General features: G+C 34.5%; 1 protein-coding gene across 3 annotated transcripts in view; it reads right to left on the reverse strand.

Annotated features, from left to right (window-relative positions):
* PKN2 (protein kinase N2) overlaps nucleotides 1-17,772 on the reverse strand; it is a 145,739-nt gene that overhangs the window by 14,775 nt on the left and 113,192 nt on the right. For all 3 annotated transcript variants that reach the window (XM_010803303.4, XM_024988972.2, NM_001193242.1), the window contains 4 exons: nucleotides 10,976-11,152; nucleotides 6,377-6,439; nucleotides 4,730-4,806; nucleotides 1,512-1,654 (listed from right to left, as the gene is read on the reverse strand). In XM_010803303.4, coding sequence (XP_010801605.1) covers nucleotides 1,512-1,654; nucleotides 4,730-4,806; nucleotides 6,377-6,439; nucleotides 10,976-11,152 — 460 coding nt within the window. The remainder of the gene's footprint in view (nucleotides 1-1,511; nucleotides 1,655-4,729; nucleotides 4,807-6,376; nucleotides 6,440-10,975; nucleotides 11,153-17,772) is intronic.

A 17,772-nucleotide genomic window follows, 5' to 3' on the forward strand; every position in this document is an offset into this window, starting at 1 on the left:
ACAACTATTATGGTACTTCTGGCACTTGTAGAAAGTAAAGAAAACTGTGAATAAGGTGTAAAATATATCTTTCTGTCTTAAAGCACTGTATGCGTTTCTCTTTTCTAAACAGAGGTGAAATAAATTTGTGTGGATCCCCTATCTTGGAGGCAGCAAAGTACAATGGTTTAGAGATTAAGTTAAAATCCAAGCTCCACTATATGAGAGCTGTAAAACTTTAAAGTTCCTAACTTCTTTGTGTCTCTAATTATGCATCTGGAAATAAACATAAGACTACTATTGAGCTCATTAAAGGTTGGTGAAAAATTAAGTGAGCTAATACTTATAAAGCACATAGAACCGTGCCTACCTAGCACATAGTATATATTTTAATTCACTATTTCTTTTCCAAGTTTCCATTCCAATTTACATATCAAAGGGCACTGTCAGTGGTTGAACTAAAATCATTTCTTTACTTGTTTGGGATAAGTGCCACTAAATGACAATCACAGAGCAAAACTAGAAATTTCTGACATTCAACAATTTAGCCATTCATTCATTCAGCTACTAGTTCTGTCATGCCTAGAAGGTTGGTCACTGGCATTGGAAAAACTGCAGAACAAGGAACCAATTCCCTAAGAAAATTTTTCTTTCATCTCAAGACCATCAAGCCCATCTAGGTAGTTTTCAATTACTTGTCTAAAAAATATTTACTCTTTCTTAATTCCACCCTAATTAATCATTTTCAACAATTTATAACAAAATAGATTAATCTCTTCTTACTATTTTATTAATTAGATATAATTCACTGTTTTCTAAGTGGTAACAATTTCTGTGTAAAACTAAGTTATTCCCAGAAATTTATTTTAAATTAATATAAAGAAAATAGTAGGAAAAAAATGTTAATCTTTTCAATTCTGCTATATTGCTTCTGAAGGTAACATTTATTTCTGACCAATGCATAGCTGACTTTTCTTTATAGATACAGAGTACATTCCTTTTATCAGTCTTCCTGCTTTCTGTTTCCTATGAAATGATCAGTCATGTATGACTGTGTTTAAAAATCATACAATATAACCATGCAAGTGTGCTAGATCCCTTCAGTCACATCCTACGCTCTGTGACCCCAGGGACTGGAGCCCACCAGGCTCCTTCGTCCATGGGATTCCCCAGGCAAGAATACTGGAGTGGGTTACCTTGCCCTCCTCCAGGGGATCTTCCTGATCCAGGGATTGCACCTGATTTCTTATGTCTACCTGCACAAGCAGGCAGGTTCTTTACCACTAGCGCCGCCTGGGAAGCCCATAGCAACACTCAGATAAACTATTTTCAAACCACTGGTATACATTCCACAAACATAACAACCTAAAAAAGACAGTGAAGGTGACATAGGATCATGAGCATTACTAATACATGTAAGTATTTATAAAGCTTAAGTTCTATTTATGCAGGAAACATATTAAGTGGTTTTATAAATGCCATGCTTTGTTCTCTCAATCATCTTTCCCTTTTATCTATCTTATACTACTTACCTCACCAACGAGCATTTCATATATAAGGACACCAAGGCCCCACCAATCTACAGCCCTTGTATAGGATGTTTCTGTTAAAACTTCTGGGGCAAGAAACTCAGGAGTGCCACAAAATGTGCTTGTTCTGTCTCCATATCCCATTCCTGAAAAAGATAAAATTCAGGTATTTGTTAGCAAAGAAAAAATCTAGCGTTTAAGAGTCAGAAGATATCGCTAGGAAGCAAAATTAAAGGTGTACATTTGTGCATGGTGATCAAACTCAAAATACATCAAAGATTCTTTTTTTATATTTATTTATTTATTTTTTACTTCACCAGATCGTAGCTGCAGCACATAGAATCTTTTAGCTGTGGAATGTGGGCTCTAGTTCCCTGATCCAGAATCAAATCCAGATCCCCTGTACTGAGAGCTCAGAGTCCTGAGCACTGGACCACCAGGGTAGCCCATGAAAAAGATTTTAAAGAAAATGCTATGAATTAATATGGAGTAAACTGCAACTCTATTATTTAATTAATGGATAAAAATAAAATTTCCGTGTTTCACTTTACTACTTATTTTTTCTTTCTTGTCATTACTTTATAAGTGCTGCTAAGAAGTTACAAAAGAAAAAAAAACTTATTCTAAACTTTAATTTCTACCCTGTCAATTAAATTTTTAAAATATGCTTACTTGCTTTATTATAAAAATAGCATTGAGTATAGTCTGAAAACTACCAAAAGCAAACCCTTGGATAATCAAGAGTTGAATCAAGAGTTGAATAAGTGTATTATATTATATACAGATACAGTATTAACATTTTAGCTAACTGGTTTTCTAAATACATTCTTCATATTTAGTCACTAAATTGTGGCTGGTTCTTGCGGCCCCAAGGACTATAGCCTGCCAGGCTCTTCTGTCCATGGGATTCTCCAGGCAAGAATACTGGAGTAGGGCGCCATTTCCTTCTCCAGGGTATCTTCCTGACCCAGGAATCGAACTCAGGTCTCCTGCGTTGCAGGCAGATTCTTTACCGACTGGGCTACAAGGGAAGCCCAAATATGTTTCTCATAATACAGTAATAAATTAGTCAAATAAAATTCTACTTATTGAAGAAAATGTCTGAACGTATTCTAAAGTGTTAAAAGCTCATTCATCTTATGATGATCAGATCATCTTAGAAAGCTGACTTGGTACTTGGGATAGGAGGAGATGAGTCTCAGGTAGCTTATATGTGCAGGTGATACTTGAGAAGCATAAAGGATGAGCAGAAGCAAATAGAGTTGAGATAAGTGATAGTGGTGGAGAGACAAACACTGTAAGCAGTTTGGTTTTGCTGCAACAGAAGGTACTAAGAAGCAAGCTGCGAGAGATCTGGCTGGAGAAGGAGGCAGGCAGATCAGGTGAGGCAAGATATATCACGTCTTTGTCACTGAAGGTTTTTAGTAGGGACGTACCATGTTCAGCTTTGAATTTATACGGGCCTCTTTTGTATTTTAGCAATTATATGGCAGGTTGAGATTTGAGGAAGAAAAAGAATAGAGACAGAAAAGTTAAGAGGCTATTAAAGTAGCCTTGTTAAAACAAGATGATGATTGGAAATAGAAGGGAGATGAAAAACTTAAATATTGTTTGAAAAAAAAAACAAACATTAAGGAGGTAGATGTTAATACAATTTGGTGATTAACTGGATGTGGAAAGTAATGAAGAGGAGACAGTCCAGAACAATTTCACATTTTCGGATTGGGAGACAGGATTATGGCACCATCAACTGCCAGTGAGACTGAGGAAAAGAAACTATTTCTGTTTGGATAGTGATTCAGGTACCTACTGACTTGACTGTTCAAGTAAAACTGTCTAGTAGATAGCTGACTATATATGTTTGGAAAGGAAATGATAGATTTGGGAATCATTAGTTAGGAGAAGGCAATGGCACCCCACTCCAGTACTGTTGCCCGGAAAATCCCATGGATGGAGGAGCCTGGTAGGCTGCAGTCCATGGGGTCGCTAAGAGTCGGACACGACTGAGCGACTTCACTTTCACTTTTCACTTTCATGCACTGGAGAAGGAAATGGCAACCCACTCCAGTGTTCTTGCCTGGAGAATCCCATGGACAGAGAAGCCTGGTAGGCTGTAGTCCATGGGGTTGCACAGAGTCGGACACGACTGAAGCGACTTAGCAGCAGTATATAATGGCTAGCTAAAAACTACCTAAGAATAGCAATGGGCTAAGGCCAGACTCCGAGGAACAAAACCATTTCAGTCAACAGTGTTTGGTACATGTCCAATACAGAGAGATCCAATAAAAGAAAAAAACTCACTGGATTCAATAATTAGGAGGTCAGTGGGTAAATAACGGACAAAGCTTTACAAAAGACATTCATTCATTCATCCAACTACTTATTAATTAAATACTCACTGAATACTCAAGATGTGCCGAGCACTACAGCATATGGTGGGAAGAAAGCTGAATAAGAAACAAGAAGTACCAGGGTAGAGAGGGAGACCATGTTTCCTACAATACAATGCATTAAATGTGCCTATTTACTGAATTAGGCACAGTGCCACAAACTGTGGCACTATCTCTAGCTGTCATAATACTCCTAAACAAGAAGAATTACACTTATTTTATAGCTGAGAAAACAGACTCCATGAGGTTAGAAGTAACTTGTCCAAAGACACAGAGCAAATAAGTGGCAGAGTCAGGCTTCAAGGGTGGTGCCTAAGCCCATGCTTTTTACACTTTCTTATGCTACATATGATTCAAATTGTCCCAGTTTAGGTATTTATTTACTTCTGTGTACACACACACACATATATATACATAAAATACATATGCATTTTTTCCTATTTAAAATGTTGAAAGTTTTAAGAGGCAGGAGAGGTTTTTAGGCATATGTAATTTAAATTTACTCTGCACAATCACAGCAAAGCAAAAAATCTGGTGATTAACCAATGCTTTCTTAGAGTAGTGACAAAATTATTAACCATACAAAGAAAGTCTTATTTTCCATACTGTGATTTCTGAAAACCTAATCTTATTCATGTTCACAGAATAAATTCTTAATAATTGTTATAGATTAGGTTATATGAGCAATCTGTAATATCTCAATAAAGAATAAAGTTTAATTTTTAATAAATTAAAAAATACATTTTGCTTTCCATAGACAAATCAGGAAAACTTCCAAAGAACAAAGCAATAGTAATTTATTAGAAAAGGCACTTTAAAATATCCAATTACCTTCTTTGCAAAGACCAAAGTCAGCAATTTTCACAAAGCCCTCTGTATCTAGTAATAAGTTATCCAATTTCAAATCTCTGTTCAGGATAAAAAAAAAGCAAAATGAAAAAAAATCAATAAAATCAGTAGATAATAAAGTAGAAACATCATTTTAATATGAGTTATACTTTCTCTTTACTAAAAAATGAGTTTTTTCATATTATGGTTTGAGATATACTATAAATACTATATTATAAATATTCATTTTCATTTTGGGGCAAGATTATTACTTTACAAAATATAATTTCTGAATATTCCCCCATTATGTAGAAAAGTAAGACTGTATCCAAGAGAAATGTTTTATTTATTTAAATATATATTTTAAAGCTTAGAAAGAGTTCATGTATCTTTCATGATACCTATACTTTCATGTTATTCAAGCTTAATAAATAAATAAGTTAATGGCCATGCCACGTGGCATGTAAGATCTCAGTTACTGTACGAGGGACTGAATTTGGTCTACAGTAGTGAAAGCGCTGAATCCAAACCACTAGATCACCAGGGAACTCTCAGACTTGTTTGAATTCCCTACATACCATCCATAAGAAAGAACTGTCAAATGAACAGCATAAATAGGGTATGAGCAAGCAGGTTTAACATTCTAAGAGAATAATTCAAAATAAAGAGGGAGTTATTAAGTCATACTAAATGATTACAAATTAACTTGAAAATATTTTATTCTTTGAGTATAATAAGGTCATGAGGAAACCATTACCTTGAAAACATTGTTAGAAGTTGAATAAACTCATGTTTATAGTCTTTTAATTCTGACTGGCCTTCCTACAATTTGTCTGATCTAGAGCAATGCTGTTCAAGGTGTTAGCCACAGACGAGCTCCTGGACTATGAAGTATTTCTAACTGGTCTACAATTTGGTAAGGAGTTTGTGTCAGTACATAAATCAGCTAATCAGCTATGTCCTCAAGTACACTTCATTAAGCAAGGCTTAATGAAGGAAGCAAAATGGCACAAGCCACTTATCATGAACAAATTTTCAGTAGTAGTAGTCTATAGAAATTTTCTATAGTAGATCAACTGAATAGAAATATTCACCAGGATGAATATTGTTGGTAAATTGTGTTATCATAGGCCAGCTTACCAGAGAAGGCAATGGCACCCCACTCCAGTACTCTTGCCTGGAAAATCACATGGGTGGAGGAGCCTGGTAGGCTGCAGTCCATGGGGTCGCTAAGAGTGGGGCACAACTAAGCGACTTCACTTTCACTTTTCACTTTCATGCACTGGAGAAGGAAATGGCAACCCACTCCAGTATTCTTGCCTGGAGAATCCCAGGGACAGAGGAGCCTAGTGGGCTGCTGTCTATGGGGTTGCACAGAGTTGGACACGACTGAAGCGACTTAGCAGCAGCAGGCCAGCTTACAATTTGACTATTCTAATTAGGTAATGGTCAGAGGACCAGTAACAGAGAAGTTCATCATATAATTGTTATGTTAACTATGTCTTTCAAAATTGGGTTTTAACTTTTTTAGTGGTCACTTACCATATGAAAGAGAAAATTATGAAGATGGTTAAACACAAACTATTCTTAATTATCTTTAATTCTACTTCATATCAATAAGCAATTAGAAGATATCAAAATTTTACTCACCTATAAACAATTTTGTGTTCATGTAAATACTGCAACCCAAGAACTACACATGCAGCATAAAATCTGTTTCAAGAATTAAATCAAAGAATTTTAATAAATTCCACTGTTTTTGAATCCCAGAGTTTATACCTTTATGCTTTGGAGCAGAACTCTAGTCAACTAATTTCACAAATATTGAGTCCTTACTATGTGCCAGACATGTAAGATATGTGCTAAGTCTTTTAAAAATAAGAAAAATACAGTCTCTAAAATGGAAGCCATTAACTTCGTCTGGGTGGGGGTCACTTAAGTCCTTAAGCGTAGATATTTGATCTGGTTCTTTGGAAAAAATTACAATATGCCATTATAGAGGCAGAAGGATGTTATAAAAGGTAGAACTTTTGTGGGGGAAATATAGGGCATTTCCCTAAGAGGGAAAGGAACAGCGGTGTACAAGGCATAGCATGTTTGACAACCAATAACAAGTCTGTGGCTGAAGTAAATGCTGAGGTAAGAAGTAGTGGAAGATGAGGCTGAGAAGACAGCCTGAGATTTAGTTGCAAAAGACCCTGATTGTCATATTATGAACAAAGGCATACCTTGTTTTACTGCATTTTCACTGTTATTGTGTTTCACAGATAACTGTTTGTTTTTTTTTTTAAACAAATTGCAGGTTTGTGGCAACCCTGAATAGAAACACAATGGGTGCCATTTTTCCAACAGCATTTGCTCACGTCAAGTGTCTGTTTCATATTTTAGTAATTCTCTCAATATGTCAAACTTTTTCATCACCATTATGTTCGTTATGGTGATCTGTGATCTCTGACATTACTATCGCAAAGGCTCAGGTGATAGTTAGCATTTTTTAGCAAAGTATTTCTTCATTAAAGTATGTACATTTTTTAAAAAGACAATGCTGGGAGTAAGTGACTGAAATAAAAAAAAAACAAGAAAAAAAAAATAAATAAAAAGACAATGCTATCATACACTTAATAGACTACAGTATAGTGTAAATGTAACTTTTAAATGCACTGGGAAACCAGAAAATTCACATGACTCATTTTATTATGATATTTGTTTTAATGCAGTGGTCTGGAACTGAACTTCCAATATCTCTGAGGTATGCCTGTACTGAAAATTCTTCTTTTAGCAATACTGAATCAAACCATTTTAAAGAGAGCAGAATGATCAGATTTATGTTAGAGAGAAATTTCTTGACAGTAGTGTGAAGGCTGGAGTGCAAGTAGGTAGATATCCAGAGGGATAAGGAACAGATAAAGCTGAAGTGATAGTACCGATGAAAGATCATTAGAACCTCTAATGTAGTGACCACAAAGAGAATAAGAGATTGATTTAAGAGAAACTTTAAAATGAGCACAACAGGACTTAGTGTCTCATTAGCTATTAATATAAAGGATGAGGGAGAAGGAAAAGCTGAAAATGATTCTCAAGGTTTCCTTTTTATTATAATGAAGAGGTGAAGAAATAGAAGTAGCCCAGGTTTTGTGGGGAAAGTGAGTTTGTGTTTGCCTATTGACCTCAAATTGCCTCGGGACAGGTGAAGACGTCTGGAAATTGGCTAAATAGGTTTCGATCTTAGGAAAACTTCAACCAAGCTAGAATATTAACTCTTGAGAGACTGGACCATGTTTGTATTTTTCAGAGTTCAGCCTAAATGCTGAGCAAAATGCTTGATACACAATAGCCTTAATGAATGAGGAGGTAGGTCAATAATAAATGAATGAATTAAAAAATGCAGGGCTGTCTTCAGTGTAGAATAGCCTACAAGGAGACACGTAAGAGAATCTTAATTTTACAAGTAATACAAGGATATTTCCTCTATAAAAAACACATAACACCCGTACCCCAAAGCACAATTTTTCATTCATACATCTCCATCTCATCCTAACGCCACTACTATCCATAGAGATAATTGCTCTTATTAGTTTGGTGACTGTTCTCCAAACTTTTAGAATGCATTTATTTGTACATATAGATAATGCAGATATGTTTTGTGTTTAATTATTTTTATAAAGATGGAGCCATAATTTTGAGAATTTTAAAATTCAACTATTAATAAATATTTTATTATACATTAGATCTTAAATAATTATCAGAAGTGAAGTCCATTAAAACAATGTGATTCTAAACTTGCTTAAGGTATTTTTTTTTTTAAAGCAAACTTATTTTGGTGGCAAAACAAAACTGTGACAATTATAAAAATACCTTGATTTCTCTTTTATTTGTAAAAAGACTGTCCTAATGATACTTAGTAAATAACTGAGTACAGGGAGTATGTTCAAATTAAACCTTTAAGATAAATATTTCACAGAAACAGAAAATGAAGCTCTCACAGAGTAACTATTTTAAAATCACATAGCTAGAACACAGCAAGGCTAGGACTAATTTTGATTCTATTGTCTCAAGCAATAATATGTTTGCCTAGCATATGTGAGCCACCCCTCCCCTCGAGGTGTTCTACTAGTACACAGGATAGACATAAGTGATCATTGTGCCCCTTTAGTGAGTGGAGACAGACAACCAAAAATGTAAAAAATAAATAAGACAATTTCAGATATAAATAAAGTGGAATGGAGAACATAAAATATAAAACAGAATAGAATGGCCTGATTTAGACATTATTGATACAGTGATATTTTAGATAAAGTACTCAAGAAAGGACCTTCAAAGAAATGACATTGCAGGTGAGATCTGAATGATTAAAGGGAGGTACTGCAGATATAAAGTATTGCAATGTAGCATTTTATTCTTGTATTTCACTGGGGTTAATTGTTTCATTGGTACTATGTAATCTGTACTCTCAAAAATAATAAAAAGTGTGTTAATGCAGAATAGGAATTTACATTTATCTCAAAAAAGAAGCGTAACAAAACAAAAACAAAATGTCCATGGCAGTTAGTACAGGGCTAGGCATAGTCTAGATGGTCTGCTTTTAATTTTTAAATATGCAGGGAACAAATTTTTAATGGCCGCCTATTATTTTGTGGCTTTTGCCTCCTTTATTGAAAGCTTCACTATCCACCAGAACTAATGCCCTATTTCTTTATTTGAAATTTGAAAATATGACAGTACTACTATCTGTTCTGTTATACCTCTAATGGTTATGGTAAGAATCAAATAAAGGGAGGAAAGTAAAAATGTTACACAAATGTCAGTTGTCAGAATACAGACAAGAGATAAAGATTTTATAATAAACCCAATAAAGGTTTACTGAGCTTCCCTGTGGTAAAGAATCCTCCTGCCAATTCAGGAGATGCAGGTTCGATCCCTGGGTCAGGAAAATACCTTGGAGAAGGAAACGACAACCCACTCCAGTATTCTTGCCTGGGAAATCACATGGACAGAGGAGCTTGGCAGGTTACAGTCCATGAGGTCACAAAAGAGTTGGTCTCAACTTAGTGACTGAACAACAACAACAAACATTTACTAATCACTGGTTTATGATTTTTATATTTTGGAGGCAGAATTTAGATGTTGCAGGTAAGGAAAAAAGAGAATCAAGAATGACTCCTTGTGTTTTGGTCTGAACAACTGGTACATGGTATTACCATTTAATAAGAGAGAAGACTAGAAGAGCAACAGGCTGGGGAGTGGTGGGTGAAGTGGGGGGAAATGGAAAACATCAGGAGCTCATTTTGACATACTTGAAATACTTATCAGCTACATAAAGGGAAAAGTCAAGTTGGCTGCTGAATGCTATTAGAGTTGGAAGTTTAGGAACGATACAAGGGCTGGACACATAAATTTGGTGAACACCTGCACATAGAATATAGCTATTAAGAGTAAATTTTCCTGGGGTCAAATCCCTAGCTCCACACTTAAGAGCTACAGAACTGAGATAACAACAGGGGAGAATATATACACATTATGTTTAGTCACAAGTGTTTGTTATTATTTATTCTTTTGCATCTGAATAAGCAAAACTTCCATATAATGTCACACTCAAAAACTACAAAAAGGATTATGGTGATAAATTAAAATAATTAACACAGTACCTGACATCCAGTAAGTATTCAGTGAAATATAAATTTTAAACAGTATACTCAGTTATTTATTATCAAAAATCTGGATTCTACACCCTTCATTGGAGGTGACATGCATATCAATCTTTTATATTTTTTCAGAGATATTTTAAGCATATGCATTAAGTATTTTAATACTTAAGGCATACTATTTTAAACTACCCCTTAAAATGCAAATATAAATATTTCATACAAATATAAGATAAGAACTCTTCTAAATTTTTTTTTTCACTTAACAATGTACTTTGAGTATAGTTAATATTTAAAGTTATGGTCCCAGGTGGCATTAATTAGGGATAAAATATACTAGAAAAAAAAGAAATTCTACTAAAACAAACCTATATGGTATATCTAACTTATCAAGTGTGACTTAGGGTAATACATGAAATTTTCAACATGAACAACAGAGAAAAATAGATACATTTATATATGGCAAAAAGGCAAGTAAAGAGTTCTAAGACTCCTTCCTCTATTTTCCATTTGAGGGAAAAAAATAAATCTAAAATTCAGAGAGTTTTCTTTCTTCCCAGAAAGCAATCAGTCATGAAGAAACTCAGAGAAACGTCTAAATACTCACACAGCTCTTGGTTCAGAAAAGACATCAGTGTGAATGTGCATCATTAGGTCCCCACCGGCAGCATATTCCATTACAAAGCAAACATGCTCTTTGGTTTGGAAACATGCAAAAAGGTTCACCAAAAAGGGATGCCTTACACTGTTCACAGTTTCAAAAATTCTTTTTTCACACATCAGGCTGTAAGAGAAAACATTAAAATATCACTGGTATTTTTTTTTAAAGTTCTAGTTGCAAATAACATTCTTTAAAAATTACTAAACTCTTAAAATAAGCGAAGCTCTTAATCATTATGACTTTAAAACCGTAAAATATGTCATTTTGCTATAAATGCTTTGAAAATTTGGGCTATGTGATATATAAACAACTTTAATCTAAATATGATTACCATGACATAAAATTCACTATTGATAGTATCAGAGTAGCACACATAAGACTAGTGGTAATCATAAAAATGTCTTAATTGCAAGTGAATTGTGAACATTTTTCAGAAATTGGTCAGAGGATTTAGGAACCTAAAGCATAATTTTAAAATATAGACTTTGTCATCAAGGTGATTTCAAGGATAGTGTATAATTCACAAACTATGGTATCCAAATATTCTATCATATAAAGCTGAGAGGTAAAAATACACTATATAGTATTTTAATTTAGAAGGCTACTGGAAAATAAAGGAGTTTCATGGAGAATTCTATAACATGCTTATAGGAAGCTCTTGGAGAATGATACAATTTATCTATAAAATCTATATAGCTATCACAGGTTTTCCCTGTAAGAATTCTTATAAACTGTTTAAAAGAACAGTGGTCAAACTTACTGACTCTGAAACATTAATTTTGCCTAAATGGCAAGAAATACCAACCTTCTGTCCCCTGAAAACATTTAGTAAATCAACCTGACTTAAATCTCAAAGCAGAAATATATACACTGGTAAATTTACGGTGGATAACCAACAAGGAACTCTATTCAATAATATGTAACAGCCTAAATGGGAAAAGAATTTGAAAAATAGACACACGTATACATGTAACTGAAAGGAAAAAAAAAACCTCAAAGCAGAAGAAAACCAGGTCAAACATTATTCAAATATAACTTTGAATTAACGTTTTAAGGACTCATCAATATACAAATTTAATTTTACATTTATGTTTCTAACATAAAATAGGCATTTTTTGGTTTGTTTTTGAGACCAGAATAAAAAACTGCTATTAAAGTTTGTTGAAAAGCATTAATAATGCTTTTATTTTTAAAATTAACGAATTGTTTAGATTTGTGTTTATGTGTATATGTGGTTGTTGATTTCAAAATACCAAACCAAAATTCTAATGTTAGAAGGAGGTAGACTCATTCTCCTTTCTTTGGGATCTCTTAAGAATTAATTTTAACAGGTTAAAGATTAAAGCATTTGTCTGGATATCCAGACTATATTGCTATGACTCAAGAAAATTAAAGAGAATTTTAAAACATTTAAAAGTATAACTGTTGTGTAGAAGGAACATGGAATTTTCAATGCTGTTAATATAGTTGTATTCTGAATGATGAACTAAAACATCTCTTCAGTTTTAAATACAGTAAATATAGCTCCTATGAAATAGTGTTTACAGTAGATCTAATATGGTCATATTCTAGATGAGTTCTTACCCTCTATTTCATACAGTTTGTTTATAATTTTATATATACTCAGAAACCCCCATTATAATTGCTTCTAGAGTGTTTGGCTTATGTCTACATACATTTGCAAGGTTTCTAAATGCTACTGCAAATTAAGTCACTATTAGAAATAAATTCACAGATGATTAAAAAGAAAAGTTAATAGCTTTGACTTTATCACCATTTAAATGTATTGGAAAATAATGTACAATTGGGCAAGATCTGCAAATTAGATTCTAAGACAAGTGATTTACTCAGTCTATCTAAATTGTGGCTAATTAGGATAAAATATACACATGAAATAACAAACTGACAAGATGTTTTGTTGTCAAGCAGACGACAAACATGGCCTCTTCACTGTGTATCAGTCATGCATGAATTACTAATCCACTACTGGTGAGTTACTGATTCTCAACTGGATGGGTAACTATAAGGTTAGACCTGTGTTGAACATATAAATGGTCTAAAGAACTGATGAGAGTGCTCCTTAAAATGGTTTTAATCCCATTCATAGAATTCTTTGATGAGGACTGACAATATTGATGAGGACTGGATATAGATCTTAGGTAAAGGAGGAAAGCTCTTTTACAGACCCAAACAAGAATAATAATTTTAAGCATGTTACATCACACCAAAAAGCTGCTCCATAAGTCTTTAAATTTTCCCAATTTAATCTAAATTGTATGTTCTCCTTAAAAGTCCATGAAAAACTTGAAACTTTATTCATTTTGTCCAAAACATTTTTCCCTAAATTGTCATTTCTCCTCTCCATGTTCCCATATATCTTCCATCTGCCAAAGACCAGCACAATCCATTCTTCTTTACAAGGTCTTACCTACATCCACCAGTGCATTGTCACTTTGATGTTTCCCCTTTTATGAGCTGTGACTGTCTGTTGTTTATCTTTAACTCAAGCATATCTAATTTCTTTTATTTGCATAATGTATTTATGGTTTATCTCCCTAAGTGACTAGTTCAATTCTAACATTTTTTTTTTGCATACTTCCTTTAGTACATTATTAGATATGTTAGAAACTTAAAAACTATATAAATAGTTATTTTGGTCAGTAGAAAATTACATCACTAATAAGGCTAATCTTAGGATTAAAGCATATATATGTACATATGATATATATAAAAAGTCTGGCTAGCCATGTTTTTGTTCTGCAACTGCAAAAATGTACTTCCAAGTCTATTCTTTTGCTTGGAAATTTGAACTGGTACAGAAACCAAGCTGAATGAGGAGGCATAACTGTAACATATATTTAACATTCTTACTTAGGAGTAGGGGAAGATGGCACTCAGGAAGTTCAACTATTGGTAGGTGGAAAACGTGATCTTCGTACATGAATTGCATTACTTTGAAGTTAGTGCATAATTTATGTAAAGGCAGTAAAAAATGTTCAAACTTCCAGTTATAAGATAAGTAAGTACTAGAGATATAATGTACAATATGATAAATAAAATTAACATTGCTGTATGTTATATATAAAAGTTGTTGAGAGAATAATGAGAATAATAAGGAAAAATATGTATTTTTCTATTTTTGAATTTTGTATCTATATGATGCTCACTTAACTTACTGTGATAATCATTTCAAGATGTACATAAATCAAATAATGAGGCTGTACACCTTAAACTTATACAGTACTGCAGGTCAATTCTGTCTCAATAAAAGCAGCAGAAAACAAAAACAAACCAAAAAAACAAAAAATAAGTTGGTCTGGAATTTTCTATAAGTAAAATAATAAGATTCATACTAGAAAAATAAAATTTAGAAAATAAAACTGACATTAAGAACCATCAAGTATTCCAGAAATACCTATTAAAAAACTGCACTTATATGCAATAACATTGAATTCTATGGATCTATTAAAAGAATGAACTGAAAAGTGGATATAGTGGATTTCTGTTTAGTTATTTACTATTCAGACTTTCAAGTTACATTATTTTTAAAAACATGCTAATCTATTTTCTTATTTCCTAAATTAATTTTTTTCTTGCCTTCCTATAATTGTTCTCTTTCTGATGCTTTCCTCAAATTCCTCTAAGAGCGAGTTTTATTTCTCACTCTGAATTTTATATTTCCCTGTTTCTACTGGAGATTATTTTACTTCCATGTTACCAAATAAGTAAATTTATAACTGAAGTAAAATGAAGATCACTCATCAACCTTTCACTAAGGCTAGATTAATTTTGAATAAGGTCCGGGAGTAGGTGATGGACAGGAAAGCCTTGTGTGCTGCAGTCCATGGGGTCACAAAGAGACGGACACGCCTGAGGGACTGAACTGAGATTAATTTTGTTGTTGTTCAGTCGCTCAGGCATGTTGGACTATTTGTGACCCCATGGAACAGCAGCACACCAGGCTTCCATGTCCTTCACCATCTCCCAGAGCTTGCTCAAACTCATGTCCATTGAGTCAGTGATGCCATCTAACCATCTCATCCTCTGTCGTCCCCTTCTCCTATCTTCAATCTTTCCCAGCATCACAACCTTTCCTAACGAGTCAGCTCTTCACTGCAGGTGATCAAAATATTGGAGTTTCAGCATCAGTCCTTCCAAAGAATATTCAGGATTAATTTCCTTTAGGATTGACTGGTTTGATCGCCTTGCAGTCCAAGGGACTCTCAAGAATCTTCTCCAACACAACAGTTAAGCATCAATTCTCCGGCACTCAGCCTTCTTTATGGTCCAACTCTCACATCTGTACATGACTATTGGAAAAACCCATAGCTTTGACTACACGGACCTTTGTTGGCAAAGGATTTCTGCTTTTTAATACACTGTCTAGGTTTGTCATAGCTTTTCTTCCAAGGGCCAAGTGTCTTTTAAGTTCATGGCTGCAGTCATCATCTGCAGTAATAGGAGCCCAAGAAAATAAAGTCTCCCACTATTTCCATTGTTCCCCCATCTATTTGCCATGAAGTGACAAATGACATTTGGGACCAGATGCCATGACCTTCGATTTTTGAATGTTGAGTTTTAAGCCAGTTTTTTCACTTTCCTCTTTTACATTTACCAAGAGGCTCTCTAGTTCCTCTTATCTGAGGTTATTGATATTTCTCCCAGCAATCTTGACTCCAGCTTGTACTTCATGCAGCCCAGCATTTCGCATGATGTATTCTACATATAAGTTAAATAAGCAGGGTGACAATATACAGCCTCAACGTACTCCTTTCCCAATGTGGAGCCAGTCTGTTGTTCCATGTCCAGTTCTAACTGTTGCTTCTTGATTTGCATACAGGTTTCTCAGCAGGCAGGTAAGGTGGTCTGGTATTCCCATCTCTTGAAGAATTTTCCATAGTTTGTTGTGATCCACATAGTCAAAGGCTTTAGCGTAGTCAGTGAAGCAGAAGGACATTTTTTTTCTGGAATTCCCTTGCTTTTTTCTATAATCCAATGAAAAGTAAAGTGAAAGTCGCTCAGTCATGTCCGACTCTGTGACCCCATGGACCATAGAATTCTCCAGGCCAGAAACCTGGAGTGTGTAGCGTTTCCCTTCTTCAGGGGATCTTCCCAACCTAGAGATCAAACCCAGGTCTCCCGCATTGCAGGTGGATTCTTTACCAGCTAAGTCACAAGGGAAGCCAAAGAACATTGGAGTGGGTAGCCTATCCCTTCTCCAGCGGCTCTTCCTGACCCAGGAATCAAACCAGGGTCTCCTGCATTGCAGGTGGATTCTTTACCAACTGAGCTATGAGGGAAGCCCTCGCTTGCTATGATCCGAAGGATGTTGGTAATTTGATCTCTGTTCCTCTGCCATTTGTAAATCCAGCTTGATGATCTGCAAGTTCTCAGTTTCAATACTGTTGAAGCCTAGCTTGGAGAATTTTGAGCATTACTTTGCTAGCGTGTGACATGAGTGCAATTGTGTAGTAATATGAACATTCTTTGGCGTTGTCCTTCTTTGGGACTGGAATGAAAACTGACCTATTCTAGTCCTGTGGCCACTGTTGAGTGAGTTTTCTAAATTTGATGGCATATTCAGTACAGAACTTTAACAGCCTTATCTTTTAGGATTTAAAATAGCTCAACTGGAACTCCATCACCTCCACTGGTTTTGTTCATAGTGATGTTTCCTAAGGTACACTTGACTTCGCACTCCAGGGTATCTGGCCTAGATGAGTGAGCCTACTACTGTGGTTATCTGGGTCATTACGATCTTTTTTGTATAGTTCTTCTGTGTATTCTTGCCACCTCTTAAAGTAGGGGTAATGTCCTCAGTTCAGTTCAGTTCAGTTGCTCAGTCGTGTCTGACTCTTTGCAACCCCATGAACTGCAGCACGCCAGGCCTCCCTGTCCATCACCAACTCCCGGAGTCCAAACCCATGTCCACTGAATCTGGCTAAAGCTTCATCCTCTGATCCAGACATTCTTCTTTAATAGTAATATTAACATTATTCTATCTATATTTAATTGCAAAGTTTTTTTTCCTACAGAGATGTGGCTCAAAACAGTAACAATGTAGCAGAAAGTTATATAAACCACCAAGTAATTACCACTTTCATATTACTAACTATTATTTTAGGCTATAAATGAATTTACCATTATGGATCTGGAATAAAGCAAATATTCTTCCAGAAAAACATCTGACCGTACTATTACTGTAATTAAAAACAGACTGACAGTGTAATTAAAGGTTTGCTTTAACTACTGATGTAACTGCTAGCATATACTATGGTGTTCAGAATATTTTATAAATATTATGCAAAATCCTGAGTTGTTTTAGATCAAGGAAGAGTTTATTTTGACATAATTGAGGAGTATGAGAAACAGATAAAAAATAAATAGGCAAATCCAAAAGGAAAAGATTTACATAAAGGAAACGCTCATCTTTTAAGATTGATCCTAATTCTAAGAACTTCCCATACAATGGAAATATGTTAAAAATAGCAATTTGATATATTACATGGCAATAATCCAATTCAGTAAGGCAAGTATTACCAAAAAATGTATTTTAAAAATACGTGGGTTAATTGAGGCTCAAAGATGTTCAGTGAATTGCCCTGGGATCAAATCATTAATTAAGAAGGAACAATCAGGACTAGAGAATCTTCTCACTCATAATCCCAGGCTGTTTTCATTACATAGGGCTGCCTTTTAGTAATATCAACTGATGCTTCCTGGTTCTTCTAAATATAAAAAAA

Source organism: Bos taurus, chromosome 3, assembly GCF_002263795.3.
Source record: "Bos taurus isolate L1 Dominette 01449 registration number 42190680 breed Hereford chromosome 3, ARS-UCD2.0, whole genome shotgun sequence".
In the NCBI taxonomy this organism is placed as follows: domain Eukaryota; kingdom Metazoa; phylum Chordata; class Mammalia; order Artiodactyla; family Bovidae; genus Bos; species Bos taurus.